This window comes from Vicugna pacos, chromosome 8 (genome assembly GCF_048564905.1).
Source record: "Vicugna pacos chromosome 8, VicPac4, whole genome shotgun sequence".
In the NCBI taxonomy this organism is placed as follows: domain Eukaryota; kingdom Metazoa; phylum Chordata; class Mammalia; order Artiodactyla; family Camelidae; genus Vicugna; species Vicugna pacos.
In genome coordinates, this window is record NC_132994.1 from 442,279 (window position 1) to 459,266 (window position 16,988).

The 16,988-nt window shown below is 55.9% G+C and overlaps 1 protein-coding gene and 1 pseudogene across 1 annotated transcript; both read right to left on the reverse strand.

The window, feature by feature from the left end:
* The window catches only part of LOC116279086 (otoferlin-like), a 445,501-nt pseudogene that overhangs the window by 20,576 nt on the left and 407,937 nt on the right, over positions 1–16,988 (reverse strand).
* On the reverse strand, positions 13,477–16,591 carry LOC140697630 (otoferlin-like). Its single transcript, XM_072965467.1, has 3 exons — positions 16,092–16,591; positions 14,625–14,748; positions 13,477–14,164 (listed from the first exon to the last, which is right to left on the reverse strand). The coding sequence occupies exons 1-3, from the start codon at positions 16,146–16,148 to the stop codon at positions 14,106–14,108; spliced, it is 240 nt and encodes a 79-aa protein (XP_072821568.1). The 5' UTR covers positions 16,149–16,591; the 3' UTR covers positions 13,477–14,105.

A 16,988-nucleotide genomic window follows, 5' to 3' on the forward strand; every position in this document is an offset into this window, starting at 1 on the left:
CCAGCTTCCCAGCAAGCACCTGCCCGAGGGGCTCAGGGGAGAGCGGGGGAGGGGGCCGTCAGTGCGGGTGTAGTGAGGGGACATTGGGGTGGTCCCTGGTGCTGGAGCCCACCTACACCAGTGTCCTGGCCATAGATTTCAATGACAACGATGGGGGGGTCATCTAGGAACTCATGAGCTTCCCCACAGCACTCAAGGGTGTTGAACACCAGCACCTGGTCCCAGGTGGGGCACAGGGTCTCATTCAGCACCTGTAGCTCAGGGCGGGGGGGATGGATAATCAGTGGTTGTGGGTGGGCAGATACCTGAGCAGGACTCACCCCCAGTCACTGTGGTTTCCAGGGCGCTCGGGGGCAGGACGGACATATCCCCTGACTCTTCTGGGAATCTTAAAATGAAGGTTGATGTGAGGTCTACTCCTGACCCTGTTCCCTCAGCCCCTACCAGGTCTTCCCTGTCCTCCATGCAGAATGTAAGCACATCAAAGCCTCCACCATGTGGCCCGGGTCCCCAGGTATCTGCCAGGCTTCCCTCTGTGGGTCTCGGGTGCTGGCTGATCTGTCTCCCCAGGCCCCAGAAGCTCACAGAAGCTCACCTCTGTGCACTGACTCTGGTTGATAAAAAGACTCAGGCGAGGGGCCTGAGAGGCCACTGCAGTCAGCTGCACAGAGGCTCTGAGCCTGGTACCTGAGGGCGTGGGGCTGGAAGGCCTGATTCTCTGTGGGGAGAGCAGGCTGGGGGGCTGGGAACAGGCAACCCCAGTGCTCTCCCAGTGTGAGGGCTGGAGCCAGGGGCTTGCCTGGGCCTGGCTGCAACCTGCCTCACTCACTGGTGCAGACCAGGCTGCTGGGCAGGAGGGAGTGCAGGCCCAAACCCAGGGCTGCCTGGACCCCCTCAAAGCTGCAGGGCAGGCCCCACTGGAAGTCCCCGCGCTGCCTGCTGTGGCCCAGCCACAGGCAGGGCTCCAGCCTGGCTTGCACTGTCCAGCCCACCGCTTTGAAGCCCCGCTTCCCAGGCAACTGGGGGTGGGCCCGGGTCAGCTTCCAGAGCCCGTGGGGTAAGGACGGGGCAGGGGGCTGCAGGAGGCCGTGGTCAGAGGGCCTCTGTCCCTCCGCAGCTATCCCACTGGGCTGTGGGGTTGAGAACAGAGCTCCAAGGAGGATGGATGGGATGGGGCCCCCTGCCATTCCTACTCTCTCCACCTCTTCTCTAAGCACACCATCAGTTCAGGCCAGCCAGACCTGGGGTGGGCGCACTGCTCCCTCCAAGGGAGGCTGACCCCTTGAATGAAGCGCGGACCCCTCCACCCCCTAATCTGACTTCCCTTCCAGCACCTTGAGGAAGAGCGCCTTGGTCTGGCACGGTCCTCACCCAGCTCCTCCCCCCACGATGGAGAAGAGCAGGTCCTGGGGGGGGGCACCGGGCTGAGGCCATGTGCTTGTCATCGCTCATCATCCAGATGAAGTCGTCGGGGATGCTGGGTGGGCCTGCGGTGTGCCCGTGGGGGCCGGTAAGGGAGAGGTCCAGCCCCTTGGCCAGCCCTGGACCCACGGAAGGAAGGACCCCTGATGCTGGGATTTCCTTCTCCTCCCACGGATCCAATGGGAAGAACACCCGACAGGGTGAAAGTCTTGGTCACCCCCATCCCCCAGCGGCTGTCAGAGCAGGAGGGGCCTCCTGGGTGGTCTGGCTCAGCGCCTCCTGTGCAGCCCCACTTCTGCCTCAGCTTCTAACTGTCAGAGCAGCTGGGCTTCGAATCTGGGCAGCCTGGCTCAGACAGGCCCAGGCAGCTCTGTGCAGAGCTGAGTCTTGAGTTTCCACCTTTCCCCTGAGGCAGAGGCTGCTGGCAAAGCCCTGAGCAAGCCCACTGCCGCTCCAGCCGAGGTGTGGGATGGTGGGGGCCTGTGTGGGAATTTCACTGTCTCCGCCCCTTCAGCCCCACCCTCACCCCACCCCCAGCTTCCTGCTACTCAGCTTTGTCTCTGTCATTGGAAACCTTGAGCAGGTCAGTGAAGTGGTCACCTATGGGCACGTCGTTGTCCTTGTCTGAGTCCCGGGTCTGTACTTTCATGCACTTGCAGAGTTGGGAGACAGGTCTGTAAAGAACACTGCTCATTCAACAGTGGATCATAGCTGCTCTTCTGCACTGAGGTCCTGCCCTGGTGGGAGGGAGTGAGAGCTTGCGTGTGTGTGAGCGCGTGTGTCTGCGGGTGAGTGGGTACATATGTGTTATGTGTGGCTCATAGCAGCTGTGCACGTGTGTGTGTGTGTGTATGTGTGTGTGCACGCTCCTCTCCTCACTCTTCCCCTTGACCAGCCTCTGAGACCCTCCTGCCTCACAGTGTCCCCCCCTTCAGCTCTTGGTCTCTGTGACCTGGGGGCAGGGAGGTATCCCTAAGGCCCAGACTGGCCTGGACCCCAGCCCCTCTGAGCTGGAGCTCCTCTCATCTCTCCTTACTTCCAGAGGTGAACACACCAAGGTGATCAAAGTCCAGTCTGGTGGCTTCTGATTCTGCCTCATGTCTGTCCCCAGGACCCCTTGACCTTCCCTCTGCACCCTGGTGCCTGTCACCCCACGCCCCAGCCTCCTGCTGCCTGTGCCCCAATCCCTTCTGGCCAGCAAAGATGACTTGCACATAGGGGTCAACCAGGTCCTTGTTCTCACCAGTGAAAGCCTTCTTCACGTTGGCCATGGGGCTTGTGTTTGTGTGGGGAAGCCCCTCTGCTCAGTAAATTTCACGTAGAACCGGGCCTGCTGGCATTCAGGGGGCACCCCCTCAGGGAGCAGCAAGTTCCTGCTGGTGCATACAGTTAGGACTGTGGTGGCCAGATCGGGCGCCCAGACTCTTGCCCCCGCATCTGCACACCACTGGGGCCCAGGACAGCATGTGAAGGACGGCTGAGAAGGACCACACCAGGACTGAAGATGCTCAAGTTGACGGTACCTGGTCTCTCGTGGGATCCTGGGCAAATCTCCCCAGCTCTCTGAGCCTCAGTTTCCTCGCCGGGAAGACGGGAATAACAGCCCCTTCCCAGGAGTAGGATAAGGCTCCCTTCCAGGAGTGTGAGAAACAGGTGAAAACACACGAGCACTTTGTAAACTGCAGAGGGAAAGATCCATCCTGGTAACACTGTCCCCTTTCCTAGCTGGGTGTCACATCTTTTGTCTCCCACACAGAAACCTCACCTATGGCCACCACGTTCCCTCCCCGGCCCACCGAATTCATGACTCACTGGATCCCAGCACTTTCTCCCACTGTGTTCAGACAATTCCCAGAATATTTCTCAAAAGCCACTGTCAGCTGCTTAAGATTGGCACAGAAAACAAAATGGCTTTGCTCTCCTAGGTGTAGACTCAAGATCCTGCAGCTCTGGGAATCTGCCCCTTTTTTTCCAAGCTTCTCACAGACAGAAGTCCAGATGTCAAACGACTATCATTCCTGACTGTCCCCTGTGAACCCAGCCCTCCTGGCCCCAGGCCTTTCTGTCCCATGTGGAGAGTCCGTGGACACTGGGGCTGACTCCTTCCAGGGACAGCTGGGCCTTCTGAGTGTGTGGCTGAGGGAGACAGAGGGAGGGCACGGTCTCTGGGCCAGGTCCACCCCGGGCGCTCCCTTGTGCCCCTGGAAGGGCCGGGCCAGGTCACCAGGGGCCAGGGGAGATGGGCGCCTCACCCCTCGATGCCATCCTCGTCCATCTGGCTGGCCTCATGGGGCGGCTTGGTGTCAGCCCCCTTGTTCACTACGGCGACGTGACACCTCCCATGGCAGCTCGGCCCCGCGGGGACGTGCGCGGGGGCCGGCAGAACGGCCTGCCCGCGGGGCAGCCGGGGGTCTGCGGCAGTGAGCGGGGCCCTGAGCCCGGGCCGCTCCCACCCTCGGGGCCGCCGCGCAGCCCGAGTGGAGCGCCGTGCTGGCGCCTGGAGTCCAGGCCGTCGGGCCCAGTGGCCCTGGGGCCACAGGTCCGCCTGCCTCTGGGCCAGAGGACACACGTTCCCAGAGCCCCGACCCTGTCATGCCCCCAGGGGTGTGGGGTGGCGGAACTGGTGCCTCAGGAGCAGGGGGCCGGGGCCTAGGCTGCCCCAGAGCGTCAGGGTCTTGATGGAACAGATGATTGCGGGGCGGACACAGGAACAGGTAGCCAGACGGCTGGGTGGGGAGACGGATAGAGGGCGGGTGGGGGGCTGCCAGGCCAGCTGAAAATGTAGACGGATGGATTGGTGAATGGTAGATAGATAAATGGATAGAGGATGGATTAATATGTGGACAGGCGGGTGGGTGGATGAGTGGATACACGGGCAGGTGGACAGGTGTGCGCATGGCTGGCTGAACTGGGGGACATTTAGCGAGGAAGGAGAATTAGACTCAGAAAGGACATAAAATCTGCCTTCAAAGTTAAAGGCTATTTGAAGAGGGAGTGGGTTTATTCTTTCTGTCCTTTCATAGAGAGATCGGACTAGGTGTTTTTAAGGTCTCTTGAAGTTTCCATGTTCTATGGTTTTGTGATTTTTATGTGTATAATCTTGGGTTTTGAACTTCAGCTTCCTGGCCTGAATGATAGTTATAATGTGCACCAGCCACGTGTCTGCTAGTGTGAACCACAAGGAATCGCCAATTTGTTCAACCTAGTAGTTTAGTGGCACCTCCGAGACACAACTTCTCTTGGCCTCATTTATCTCTTCTGTAGAATGGGGAGGAATGCTGATGCCTCCCTCACTGCTTGGTGAGGGTCAGATGTGACAGTCACACATTGTAGTGTCACTGTCAAAGGGCTAACGAGGTCCTTACTATACCCCCAGTGACAAGTCCACTTGCAGGGCTTGGGTGGAGCCCAATGCCAGCTTGTGCGCCCGTGGTTCCCGGACTGGCCATGTGCTTAGCTGTTGTCTGTCAGGCCAAGGGCACTTTCTCTGCCTGGCCCAGCCATCGTCGCCAGCCCTCTGGGCCACCCCTCGGAGTTCCGTCACCGACCCCATGGAGGTTTGGCCCCAGGATCCCGTAGACACAGCCCCACATGGCTGTTCTCAGGTGGCCTGGGCCCCTTGATGGGTGGTCAGTGGAAGTGTCTGAGGGCCCAGCGTCACTGCACCTGGTGCTGAGGGCCACGGAGCTTTGTCGGGACTCACAAAGCCTAACTTCACCGCCGACCAGCTGGGCGACTGGGGAGGCCCGGGTGCTGCTCTGAGGTCCAGGCTCCCCAACTGTAAAAGGGGGCAATGCTGCCCACCCCGTGGGGCTCCTGTGAACCCCGCAGACTGGGTGCAGGTAGTCATTGTGTTTGTGTGCAGACAGGGCACCCTGCTGCCCTGCACACCCCATGGCTGTGTGTACTTGTGGCCCCACCCGAGTTCACGGTCCTGGCCAGGCTGAGACCAGGGGCTGGCAGGGTGGGAAGGACAGCGTGCCCCGCGCTCGCGGAGCGGTGTGCACTGACGCTGACCGGGCCATGCGACTACACACCAGGCTGGCAGCACGTGGTTCCCACATCCATCTTGAAGGACCCCACGAGGATGCCACTGTGCAGCAGGTTCTTGGAGTGAATCACCTTCCAGGCAGAACCAGCTGCCAGTCAGGAGGGATGGGGCCGAGGCTTTCCACGGGGCAGAGGGTTGACTCCTAGTAGTGCCACCTCACTCTTTCTTGGGACCTGAGCTTCATGGTGAAGCAGGAGGGCATCCAGCAGGGCAGGGGTGGCTCTCTGGGGCTTAGCGTTAGGCTGTCCTGCCTTCTGTGATTTGCAGTCTCCCAGGTACAGGTGAGCAGGTTGTTCACTCTCCAGAAGCATCTGGCAGATACAGTGAGAGGGGCCCAAATCCAGCAGTGCTCGGCTTGCTCAGATGTGCGTCTGGGTACAGGTCGGCTTTTCTGTGGCTGGCCCGCCCAGAGGGGGTGCCCTTTGCAATTCTGCACAAAGGTGCATTTGGAGCTATGAGCGCCACCTGACAGGGAGTGTGCCCCCCTCACCGAGGTCTTGAAGATCCTGTCGAACATGCCATCAGGGGAGACGTGGAAGTCAGAGATGAAGTGCTGGAGGGCGAAGGCCCAAGACCTGGTATCTCTGGGCCAGCAGAGGCTGAGTGCCGGGCCCCTCCCTCCTGGCAGCGCCTGTCTACACCCTGGCCATGTCCCCTGAGCCCCAAAATGTGGATGAGCAGGAGGAGCAAGAACCATTGGACCCTGCTGACCCTGACGCAGCTGAGAGCTGTGTGGCCCTGAGCAACACACCTTCTGAACCCCAGCTTCGTAAGCTGTCAAGTGGGGGCAATGACCCAAATTAGAGTCTCGTACCGGGCTTGACGAGGCACACGAGGTGCTGGAAGGTGCACTGTGGTTATCGGGGTCCCACAGACATCGCCATTAAAGTACAATGCTGCCTGCACGCTGTGCCCCAACTTGAGAGGTGTTAACTTTTACAATAAGCTGAGCTTTAGAACTGAGAACGGATGAACTTACTCGGCTGTCAGTGTAAATGCCATGGCTGGGACCCGTCCTCCCCACTGGGATCTGCCACGCACAGGTGCAGCTTCCCCCAACTTCTCCTGACCTCAGCATGCCAGCCCTGGGAATGAGGGTGTGGGCAGTGAGCAGAGGGCCCACTGCTTTGGTGAACTTGTGGGCAGGAGGTGGAAGAAATGTGGCCCAAGTGCTTGGAATAAATGAGGAGGATTTGCTCCCAGCTGCTGGAGGCTCACTCTAGAGCATTGTGGGTAAACGTGCCAACTTTAGAGACAAAAAGCCTGAGATTTGGGGCCAATCACTTCTTTCCTGGGCCTCAGTTTACCCCTCTGTGACATGGGGATTAATGATCCAGAGCCACCCTGGGGAACTGTTCCGGGGCACCGTTCACGACATTGCTGGGAGGCATGGCTATCAATCTAAATGGGATGACCCAAGTCAAGCACTCAGCCCAGGTCATGTCAGGGCACAGTGCATGCCAAGTGCTGCGCATAGCAGCACTCTGCCCAGGTGGTGCTGACAACGGGGGCTGAAGCTCTGGAGAGGCAAGTGGTCCACGCATTAGACACAAAGATGGTACCTGACCCCTTGGGGAGACACCCCAGGAGAGTAGGTTAGAAATTAGGAAAGAAGGTGGCCCAGGACAGGGCTCCAAGCAGCAGCAGCACTTGAGCAGTGGGCAGAGGGAGAAAGGCAATGAGGACAGGAGCTGGCGAGACAGGGGAAAGCAGGAGAGGGTAGGAGAGGTCCCCGGGGCGGGGGCAGCGAGAGGATGGAAGGACCTGGGCAGTCAAGGGAGAGGGGACGATGCTGGACCCTGAACCTAAGTTCAGCCAAGTCCGTGGACACTGGGGGAGGGCAGTTTCTGGAAAGCTGGGGGTGGGGCTGATGTGACTGCATGGAGTAAAGTGAGGGAGGGATGGTCACTAGGAGGTACGGGGGACTGAGGAAAGGCACAGCTGGACAGACAGACAGACAGATGGGCAGGTAGATGGACAGACAGATGACAGGCTTCTAGCTCCTGTCCTCGAGCAGGACAGTTCTCGCTCCGCTTAGGCTCTGTGGAGTGAAAGGCCTTGCAGGCCAAGGAGGAGCCAGAAGCAGAGAAAAGGCAGAGCCGGTGAAGCTGAGGGGAGGGTGTCCTGCTAGATCCTCTGGGACGTAGGGAGAGAGTGATTCCAGACAAAGGGGAGGGGGGTTCTAGATAGAAGGAAGATGCCTGTGGGCAGGACTGGATGCACCCACAGTGAACGGGTCTTTCTCTGGCCTTTAGTCGGCCAGGTTGCTCCAGGAGTGATGGTTGTGAGCCTCCCTTCTCGAAAGACAGGTCTCCCTTCTCGACAGCCAGGCAGGAGGGTCAAGGCCAGACCAGGTGCCCCGGAGCTCTGCCAGCCCTGGTAGAGGGAGGGGCTCCGCTAGCACTCTGAGCCGTCTGCGCTCATAATTCTTGTATCTGCGGAGCTGACTTCCCCTTTGTCATTACCTACGTGATGTTGATTACTTTCACCTCCCTCTATCATGTTTAGCGGAGCCACAGGCAGGCTCCTATCAACTCAGAGAATTAGCAGGAAGTAGTCCACCCCTGGGACCAGGGGAATATTATAACAGGAAGAGGAACTTACCCCAGAAAGAGAAGAAAAGGGAAAGAAAATTCCAGCTTCGGGGCTGGAAGGAATAATAGGAAGATAGTTTACCGCTCTGGTTCTCAGCTGGGGGCAATTTCAATCCCTAGGGTGCAACTGGCAACGCCTGGACACTTCTTGGTTGCTACCCCTGAGTGGAGGATTGCTATTGGTGTCCAGCGGGTAGAGCCAGGGATGCTGCTCAACATCCTGTGATGCACAGTGCTGAGTGTGAGGAGCTCGGGGTGAGAGGAAAGAGAAATTGGACAAATCACTTACTTGGGTTTGTGAAAAGGAACAAAAATGTGATCAGGTATACATTGAAGATGGTCCAAAGATGAGCAGAATAAATAGTCTTAGTGGATATAAATTTCAAGTTTGGAAAACAGATTCGAAGCTAGAACTAGGAGGTATCCTGTTTGCAGCCCCCGCGTAGCCAGGCATGAGCCTGGGGCACAGCAGGTGCCCGTGCATGTCTGTTTCTTCATTTGGGTAAATATCCATTTGTCAATGAGTCACCAAAGCCCTCCAGGTGCATGCCAGTCCCTGGGCTGGGCTACAGCGATGCAGGAGACCAGGAGCCTCCCAGTTTAAGGCATGAAAGATCAACTGCAACTCAGGAATGTTACTGTCAGAGAGACAGGAATGCCCTGATCTCTGACCTAAGAGTGCACGGAAGGCTGCTCAGTGCAAGGACATTTGAGCTGGGCTCTGCAGGGTGAGTAGGAGTTTGCTGGGGAGCCACAGAGTGGGGAGAACAGCTCTGTGTCCCTGAAAAGGAGGAAGGCATTTGAATGAAACATGAGCTGTGTGGGTCCAGTGCAAAGTGAGCCCTCCAGTCACCCCAACATGGCCTCGCCACTATCAGATAACCACGGAAGGCCGTGGGCACCCATCTCCATAGCTGTTTGGGAAAATTAGACCTTATTGGGGCTGGAGGCTTTTCCAGTCAGGGATACATCCTGACATGAGGTCAGAGATGGGAGCCTGAGGTTCCTGGCTGCTGGGAAAGCTGCCACACGGGGCTGAGGGACGTCCTGAACAGTGAGGTCCCAGCCCTGTGGGAAACCAGCTGTAGGAACAGGGCCCATCTGTGGTCGCTTAGGGCACTTCGGCCAGGCCCTGGCCATAGCCCGGGTCCCCGTGAAGGGCGGCTGCGCGCTTTCTTCCTGAAGGGGCGCAGCTGGGGGCCCCCACAGCTGCCTAAGGGACGTCCTCTCACATGTGGCAGATGGTGACTTCCATCCTCACCGCTCCTCAGGAGACGCTGAGGCACGGGACAAAGATGCCTCACGTGGGCCGGCCTGGCTCCCCTCACTGCCCAGAGCCACCAGGAGAAGCAGGCGGGAAGCCCCTCCAGAAAAGGGAGGGCCAGGGCCCCCTGCCAGTGACCTCTGGCTTAGTCCGATGTGTGTCAGGCATCTACAGGGCTTCCCTCCCCAGAGCTGCCTACGATGGGTCCCTCCCTGGAGCCGAGGCACAGTGCGGTCTGGGGTGGCCGTCCAGGGTGGCAGGCAGAGAGCTGGGCAGAGACTGGACAGTTCAGGCCCTCCTCTGTCTATAATGCTCTGTGATCATGGCCCTTCCCAGATGGAGGCCTCAGTCTCCGCGCCGCAGAGAGAGGTTCAGGCACGCGTGACGGCAGCGGGCAGGGAGCATGTGCACACGGAACCGACTCTGTCGTTTAGCACCTGGGCCAGGTCCTTCTCCAGGAGCCTCAATGTCCCTTGTGTAAAATGGGCTTGATGGTGACAACTTCTGACAGTTGCGAGAATCACAAGACGTGACACCCTTAGAAGAGTTTAGGAGATTGCACAGCACATCTCAGGTGCTCACTATGGTTCCGGGGCCACCACGGGCCGGGGCCTGGGCCTGGGAAGCAGCTGGAAGCAGGGCCCATGGGAGCAGGGCTCACTCACAGGCACTGCTGGGAGCGGCGCAGGAGGGCCTGGGGCAGTGTTCCTTTCCCAGGGTGGCTCCCGCTCAGACCAGTATCAGGCTGGGATCCAGACCAGGGGTTCAGAGGACAGTGCACTGCGCATCAGTGTGCTGGGGGTTGGACCACAGCGGGCCGGGGTCACCCCAGCTGGTAGCCCTTTGTGCCCCTTGACTCCCAGCTTCTCCTGTTGGGCACGATGAGCCGGTGCTCAGCCCCGGTCACCCTTTAGAGGCCCCTTCCCCGAGGACAAGGGCACTGACCTCATTGTAGGAGGGGCAGTTAGCACATTCCTTCATGGATGTGCACTTCTCGTTGTCCCCACCGCCCCGCACACCACGGGGTCCACGTTCAAGCCCACCAGCTGCCGGGCCCCGACCACGGTGACATCGACCTGCGCAGGTGAGGGTGGGGAGTGAGAGGGAAAGCCGGTGAGGCTTGGAGCTGGTCCTGTTGGAGTCGGGGGCTGGGGCAGAGGGCCAGAGGGGGCGGGAAGCTAGCACTGGGCTTGGGTGCCAGTCTGAGCGCTGCCTCGAGCCTGCTGTGATCCTGGGCTCTTTCCCTGCTGAGCTCAGTGTCCTCATTTATAAAGCAGGGATGTGGGTTGATCACCTCCCAGTCAGCGAATTACCAAGGGGGAGACCGCGGCAGTGCTTGAAGACCCCGAGGCCCCGACCGCACTCCAGATCAACATGATCCAGTCTTGGGGGATGGGGTAGGAGGCATGGGGCCCAGCATCAATATTTGTAAAGTGCCCAGTGGATTCCAGGTGCTCTGAGTTCTCCCCCAGCATCAATGACCCGGCCTCACAGAGGACAGCATACTTACGACCCAGGTCTCACGCGCTCAGGAATCAAGCTTTCTCCATTTACATGAACTTCATTTTGTGCTCCAGCATTTCTTATCTCTCTGTGTGTGTGGTGGTGGTGGGGATAACTAGGTTTATTTGTTTACTCTTAGAGGAAGTACTGGTGATTGAACCCAGAACCTCCTGCGTGCTAAGTATGCACACAACCACTTGATCTACAGCCTCCCCCCCAGCATTTCTCACTTTAACCCTACCGGCCTCTTTTCTGTTCCTGGAATTTGGCCCCCTTTCCACATTCTTAGTTTCCCCTCTTTTGGAGAGTTGGTATTTTATTGTTAAAACTGCTAAATATGATTTTACTCCTGAGAATATCTTTCCCTTTTACATAAAAAAGAATAACCATGAAAATCATCAACTGCTGTGTCCATCAAAGTCTCATAAATATTCTGAAGACCAAGGAAAACCCAGACATCAAGACGAATGGTGTGTAAAAAAGAAAAAGAAACATCTATGTCTATAAGAACGTTGTCAAGCAAGTGTAGAGAACTGGAAACTGACCATGTACTAATTGAAGTAACTCTTGAGCTGTGAAAGTGAGCGTTTCTGTGTGGAACTTGGCATCCCAAAGGGCATGGAGCTGACCCGGCGCAGTTATCACTGCTCTGTCAGGGAGCTCAGAAGGAGACAGAGCCAGCTCGGAGGAGTTTATTGTGAAGAAAGTAAACAGACACTGAAAGTCCTTCCAGAATATGCTTAGCATAGTACATGATAAGAGTTTTAAACTCTATGAAACTTCTTATACCAAAGGTTTTTAAAAATCTTATTTTTCCCACAATGAACTCATCCACTCCTCTCCCTTAAAAAAAATAAAAACCAAACAAACAAAAAACTATTTGTAACTCAACACTGGGAGGCAGACCGACACAGTTGGGCATTATAAGGTGCTAAAAGTGTTCCACCAGGAGACTGACCTTCCCAATGTGAGTAAGGTTGGCTGGTTTGTATGTTTTTCATCCAGAGGCCCGGCTATAATGATAGCCTTTTTGCCCCTAGTCCTTTTCAGGACCCAGAGTTTCCACCTTTCTCCACTGAGCAGAGCCAACAATGGTGGACAACCCAGGCTGGAAGCCCTGAGAGCCAAAGGGTAGGAGGTAGAGAGAGGAGAAGGCAGAGAGTGGAAAGGAGAAAAGGGTGGGGTGGGATGAAGATGCTCCAGCAGGTGATCTTGGTTGGCGGAAAGGTGGCCCTGAGCGGACCCCTGAGGGTGCACACTGGAGGTTGCTGCATGGTATTGGTGGGGGAGGGGAATGCCATTCCTGCCGCCCCTCCCCCACCCGGAGTGCTATGGAGGGGAAACGTATCACATAGACTAGAAATTTTTTAAAACTTATGAGGAAGGGGATTAGCCACCCTTTCCTTCTTCAGTCATCAGCAGAGGACTCGATCTTCTAGGATGGAACATGAGGCGGCAAAGAGAGACACACAAAGGGACCAAATGACCTGTTAACCCAAGAAACTCTCTTGGTAATTGGCGATTCCATCCTCTCCTTCCAAGACATAAGGGACATAATCTCCAGGTGGCTTCATGAATGTCATCACAGGGAACAATGAGTATAAATCTATGCCTCTGCCCTGGGAGAACCCAAGTCACGGTGCTCTGTGGCCAGCCTCTGAGGGAGCTGATCACGCTGCAGGGACATCTCTGGGAGCTGGAGATGAGGGGTGGTGGGCCAGGTAGTACTGCTCTTTTGAAACATCCTTTACCTTCCCCCATCTCCCAGTGACATGAATGTGACATGACCAGATTTTCATTTTGAAAAGGCCATTCCAGTGGTGGCATAGAGGATGACACAGAGGCAGCAGCATGAGGGCAGAGAGACCAGATAGGAAGTGGGTGCCATATCGCAGTTGAGCTGGGGTCTAGGGTCAGTGGTGGCAAGATGACATGGAAGTGAAAACTGGAGAGATGTTTGAAGGAAAAAACCAAATATGGTCTTGGTGCCAGGAAGAGAGGGTAGCGACTGGATTCAAGACTCCATGACCCATCAAGAACATCTCTGCCAAACGCCACACTTTGCCCACCTGATGGGGAAACTGCATATTCACAGGAGGCAGCTGTGGCTTCTCTCTTTTAAGATGCCAATAATCAGGAAAGCGTTTCCATATTACATGCATCCTAAACAGATGAAACAAAGGGTACAGGTACCCCATGGTCTTTTCACTTTAGGACCTCTTTTCAGTGCCACCCAACCTGTAGGATGGTTCTGAGCCCTGAGGATCCTTCCCGGATCTGGGTGTAGCTGAGTTCTCCTCCTTTCATGGGCTGAGGTCTTTCTAACTCAGCAAAGCCAAGTTCTCCAAGACAGTGAAGTTCATCTGATAGCTCTTCTTGCTTTATGCATTGTACTCGTTGAAAGCAAGAATAATTCCACATTTGCATCTGCATCACTCTCTCTCCAAGTGTGTTAACACTCACACTTGAGATATCTACCAACCTGTCAGGGAATACTGTGTTATCAGGTTAAATACAACCGTTTTGTTCAATTCAGAATGTTTACAAAGTCTTTGGAGGGAGACCATTCCAGTTCACTTAATAAAATTGAGGGTGTGGCCCTGCAAAGCTGAGGATCAGGTCCCAAGCTGGGGAGGCTGCACTGGGTCCTGTTGCCCTGGGTGGCCCTCTCCTAGCAGCAGCCAGCTGTGCTAGTGCCCGGTCCTGCCTGCACAGTGGCCACACTAACAATCTGACAGTTACAAGTCTCTCCTTTTCTCAGCCATTTGGTGTCCAGTTTTAGAAACACACAAATAAAAAAATAAGTGTTAATTTTAGAAAATACAGTGGAACAAAAAGAAGGAAAAAAAAGCATCCACATTCTCACCATCTATAAGTAGCCAAGACTGACATTACTTCCAACATTAAAGTAATACAAAATGACAATTTAAAAAACACAGTAAAAATCTTCTTTTCAGAGGTACTTGTATTCTAACTGCTGTACCGTTTGTGTGCGTGCTCGTTGGCCTCTTTATAGTTCCCCAGCTCCCTCTCACTGACACCACCCGTTGCAGGACGCAGCACCGTCAGGGGGGCATGTTCTCAGGCTCCTGGCTGGGCTTGTGCTTCTCTACTTACAACACTGCTGTGGGGCCTCCCAGGAGTAAGCTCACCATTAGAACTTGCATTCAGTGTGTGGTTCTCTGTGAAGTCCAGATCCACAACTCAACGTCTAGCTGTAATCCCCCAATAGAGCCGAGCTGCAAAGGCACAAGGCATCCAGTTGCCCCACCTAGCTGGTAATCCTTGGGCTGCCCAGCACTTGGCTCCATCTCAGTGTCTGGCTTGGATCTAAGGAGGAGAAAGTCCTGTCAGGCTGGGTGTAAGAGGACTGCTTGCAGGGGAGGAGAAGGGTACTGGCAGTGGTTAGACCTTGGCGAAGGGCAGGACAGAATCATGGTCGTCAAATCCTCCAGGACTGCCAAACAAAATGGAGATTAGTTGCTCTCAGAGGTTCCAACCAGTGGCAGAAGTGACAGGGAGACAGACATTAGGTCAACAGGTTCCAGTGTGGGGCTGGGCAGCTCTGTGATTTCCCTTTGCCTGGAGGTGTTCAATGATCTGGGAACAGGCCCCGGCCTTTGTAGGAAGAGAGATGAGAAAGACTTCCAGGAAAAGAAGAAAGGGGCAGAGTTAGGCAGGAGCTGTCCACGGTGTCTGATTCTACCCCACCCAAACTCCAGGAAGGGCAAGCTGGGTCCTGCCTGACTGGATGAAGGCAACTGTGGCTGGGGGGCTCCTGCCCTCTCACTGCTGTTGGAAACGTTGTTGGTGAGCGCTGTGACGCTAGCTAGAGACACAGTCAGGATCTGGCCCATCCCCAAGACACATGGCCAGGCAGTCAAGGTCCTCCCTCTCCAGCACTGCTGGTTCATCTAGGGAAGAAGAAAGGAGGGTTAGGTGGGCTGGATGATGCAGTAGTGACTGTCTCTCCCCATTGGCTTTGGCATCCAGAGAGCTGAGAGTCAAATTCCAGGTTTAGTTGGCAGCATCTGCGTAGAATGTCATGATCTTTATATCTGCAGGGTTTCTGACCTAATCTTGATCTTGGATTTTAATTGATATTTGATCTGGTCTTCCTTCTTTGTTTTAATTGAATGTATACTTTGTAGAAGAAGGTAGAGAATAAAGAATCCATACTTATGTACCTCTCATATCATTTACTGAGAGGCTACTGTGTGCCAGGCACAATGCCAGGGACTTTCTGCACATATCTCTAGTCCTCACAGTCACATCCTGCCAAAACAGACACTATTCTCATGTCACAGATGAAGAAACTGAGGCTGAGGAAGGATCTCATGCATGTGAGATAGCTGATGGGATTCAGAACCTAACCCTGGACTGATGTCTATTTATCCAGTGAGATAAAGAAATGATGATTCTGAGATTATGGTTTTGGGACTAAGCCAACAGCTCAACCTTCTCCAATGGAGGAAGGAGATGGGCATAGTTGGAATTGGCATGGGGGTCAAGAGAGAGGGAGAGAGATTCTGGGACCAGTGGGACACCCAGGGGATGCTGAGGAGGGAAGCCGCGAGCCCTGAGGATGGGCATATGGGCCCAGATTTGGGTCAGAAAGCTACACACAGCTGCCCTTTACCCTTCATTTCTTCCCTATCTTCCATCTGTCCTCCTTGGCTTGTCTTCAACTGCTGTCTTGCCCCTTCCCGTGCCTCCCGTTCCAGTGTCACCAGTGCCACAGGCCACTCCATCCTTCCAGGACCCACACTGCCTCTCTTGCCAGGGCCGTCCGTCCCTGGAGCTTGATGGGAGGGTGCAATGGGGAAGAAGCAGGACCGTATGTCCGGACAGTGAGCAGGCCGACTCTGGTTTTCCCCCAGAAGTAAGGACTCGGCCAAACAACTTTCGTTCTTTGTCATTCCCTCCTCTGCTTGAAAACCTCTAGCTTTCTGTGTGGAGAAGAAAAGTGGGAGCCAAGAGGGCAGGAGGAGCCCATCAGAGAGAAGGTTCTGCCCAGTTCTAGACCAGAGGAAATGCGGTTCCCACCTTCGGCCCTCGGAGCGCCCCCTTCCAGAGGACCACGGTCAGAACCTGGCACCTCAGCTAGCCAATGGGAGTGCAGGCCCCGCCCAGGCCGCCCCGCTGGCCAATCACAGGAGATCCTGTTGGGGCGCTGCCCACGGAGGGGGGCTTTAGTCCCAGTGAAACGCAGAGAGAGGCCAGGAGGGCCTGGGCCCTGCTGGGGTCAGGGACGCACCTCGATACCTTCTCTTTGGGGTTCTTCCTTGTGAGGCCGGTTCTTGCCAAGCTTCATGGCGGAAATCACGCTCCTCCCGGCTCTGTGAAGGGGCCGCCAGAATGAGGGGGAGGATGGACGACAGGAGGAAGACACACAAACACAGAACAGCAAAACCTGAGAAAGCGCGTAACAGCGAGGGAGAGCCCAGCCTGAGCCCCTCACCTACGGGTCGCAGGATATACTGGGGGCCAAACTTCCCACATTGGGAGCCATGAGTGGGACACAGTGCAGAGGAAACCCCACCACTTCCTGCTTCCCCATGCATTTCACCAGTGAGGAGCAGGTCCGGGCTGGCGACCAGAGAAGGTGGCCTGCAGAACCGTTTTCACTGGGCTGATCCCAGCCCCTCAGTCCAGTCTTAGAGCTCGGAGCTCTGCCAGTTCCACCAAGCTCATCTTCCCTATCCGTGCACCCCACCTCAGCTGGGTGGAAAGAAAGCCAGATGATCAGACATAAGCATGAGAACAGAAGGGCAGGAGCAGCACTCAGAGGGCCAGAGGCTGATGAGGACGTGAGACGTGTGGCTGAAACTAGCTGCTCAGTTCTCTGATGGCTCTGGTGCTCAGAGCCTGCCTTGTCTTTCCCAGCCTCTCCTTGCCGTGGGATTCTCCTTGGCCCCCAGTGAAAAGGAGGCGATGGGTCCTTGCCCATCTATCTTTGTTCCTGGCTTTGCTCTCTCTGCCTGTCTCTACAGAAACCCCCTTTCTGCCAACACCTAGGAACATACGGCAGGTTCCACAGATCCTACCTCTTCTTCTGGTTTGATGTGGCCTTGTGCCCCCAGGGGAAGGGCCTTGCAGTCAGGGGGGCTGAGGTAAGGGGGCAGGGGGTCCTCACTGTCCCTTCAGTGATGTC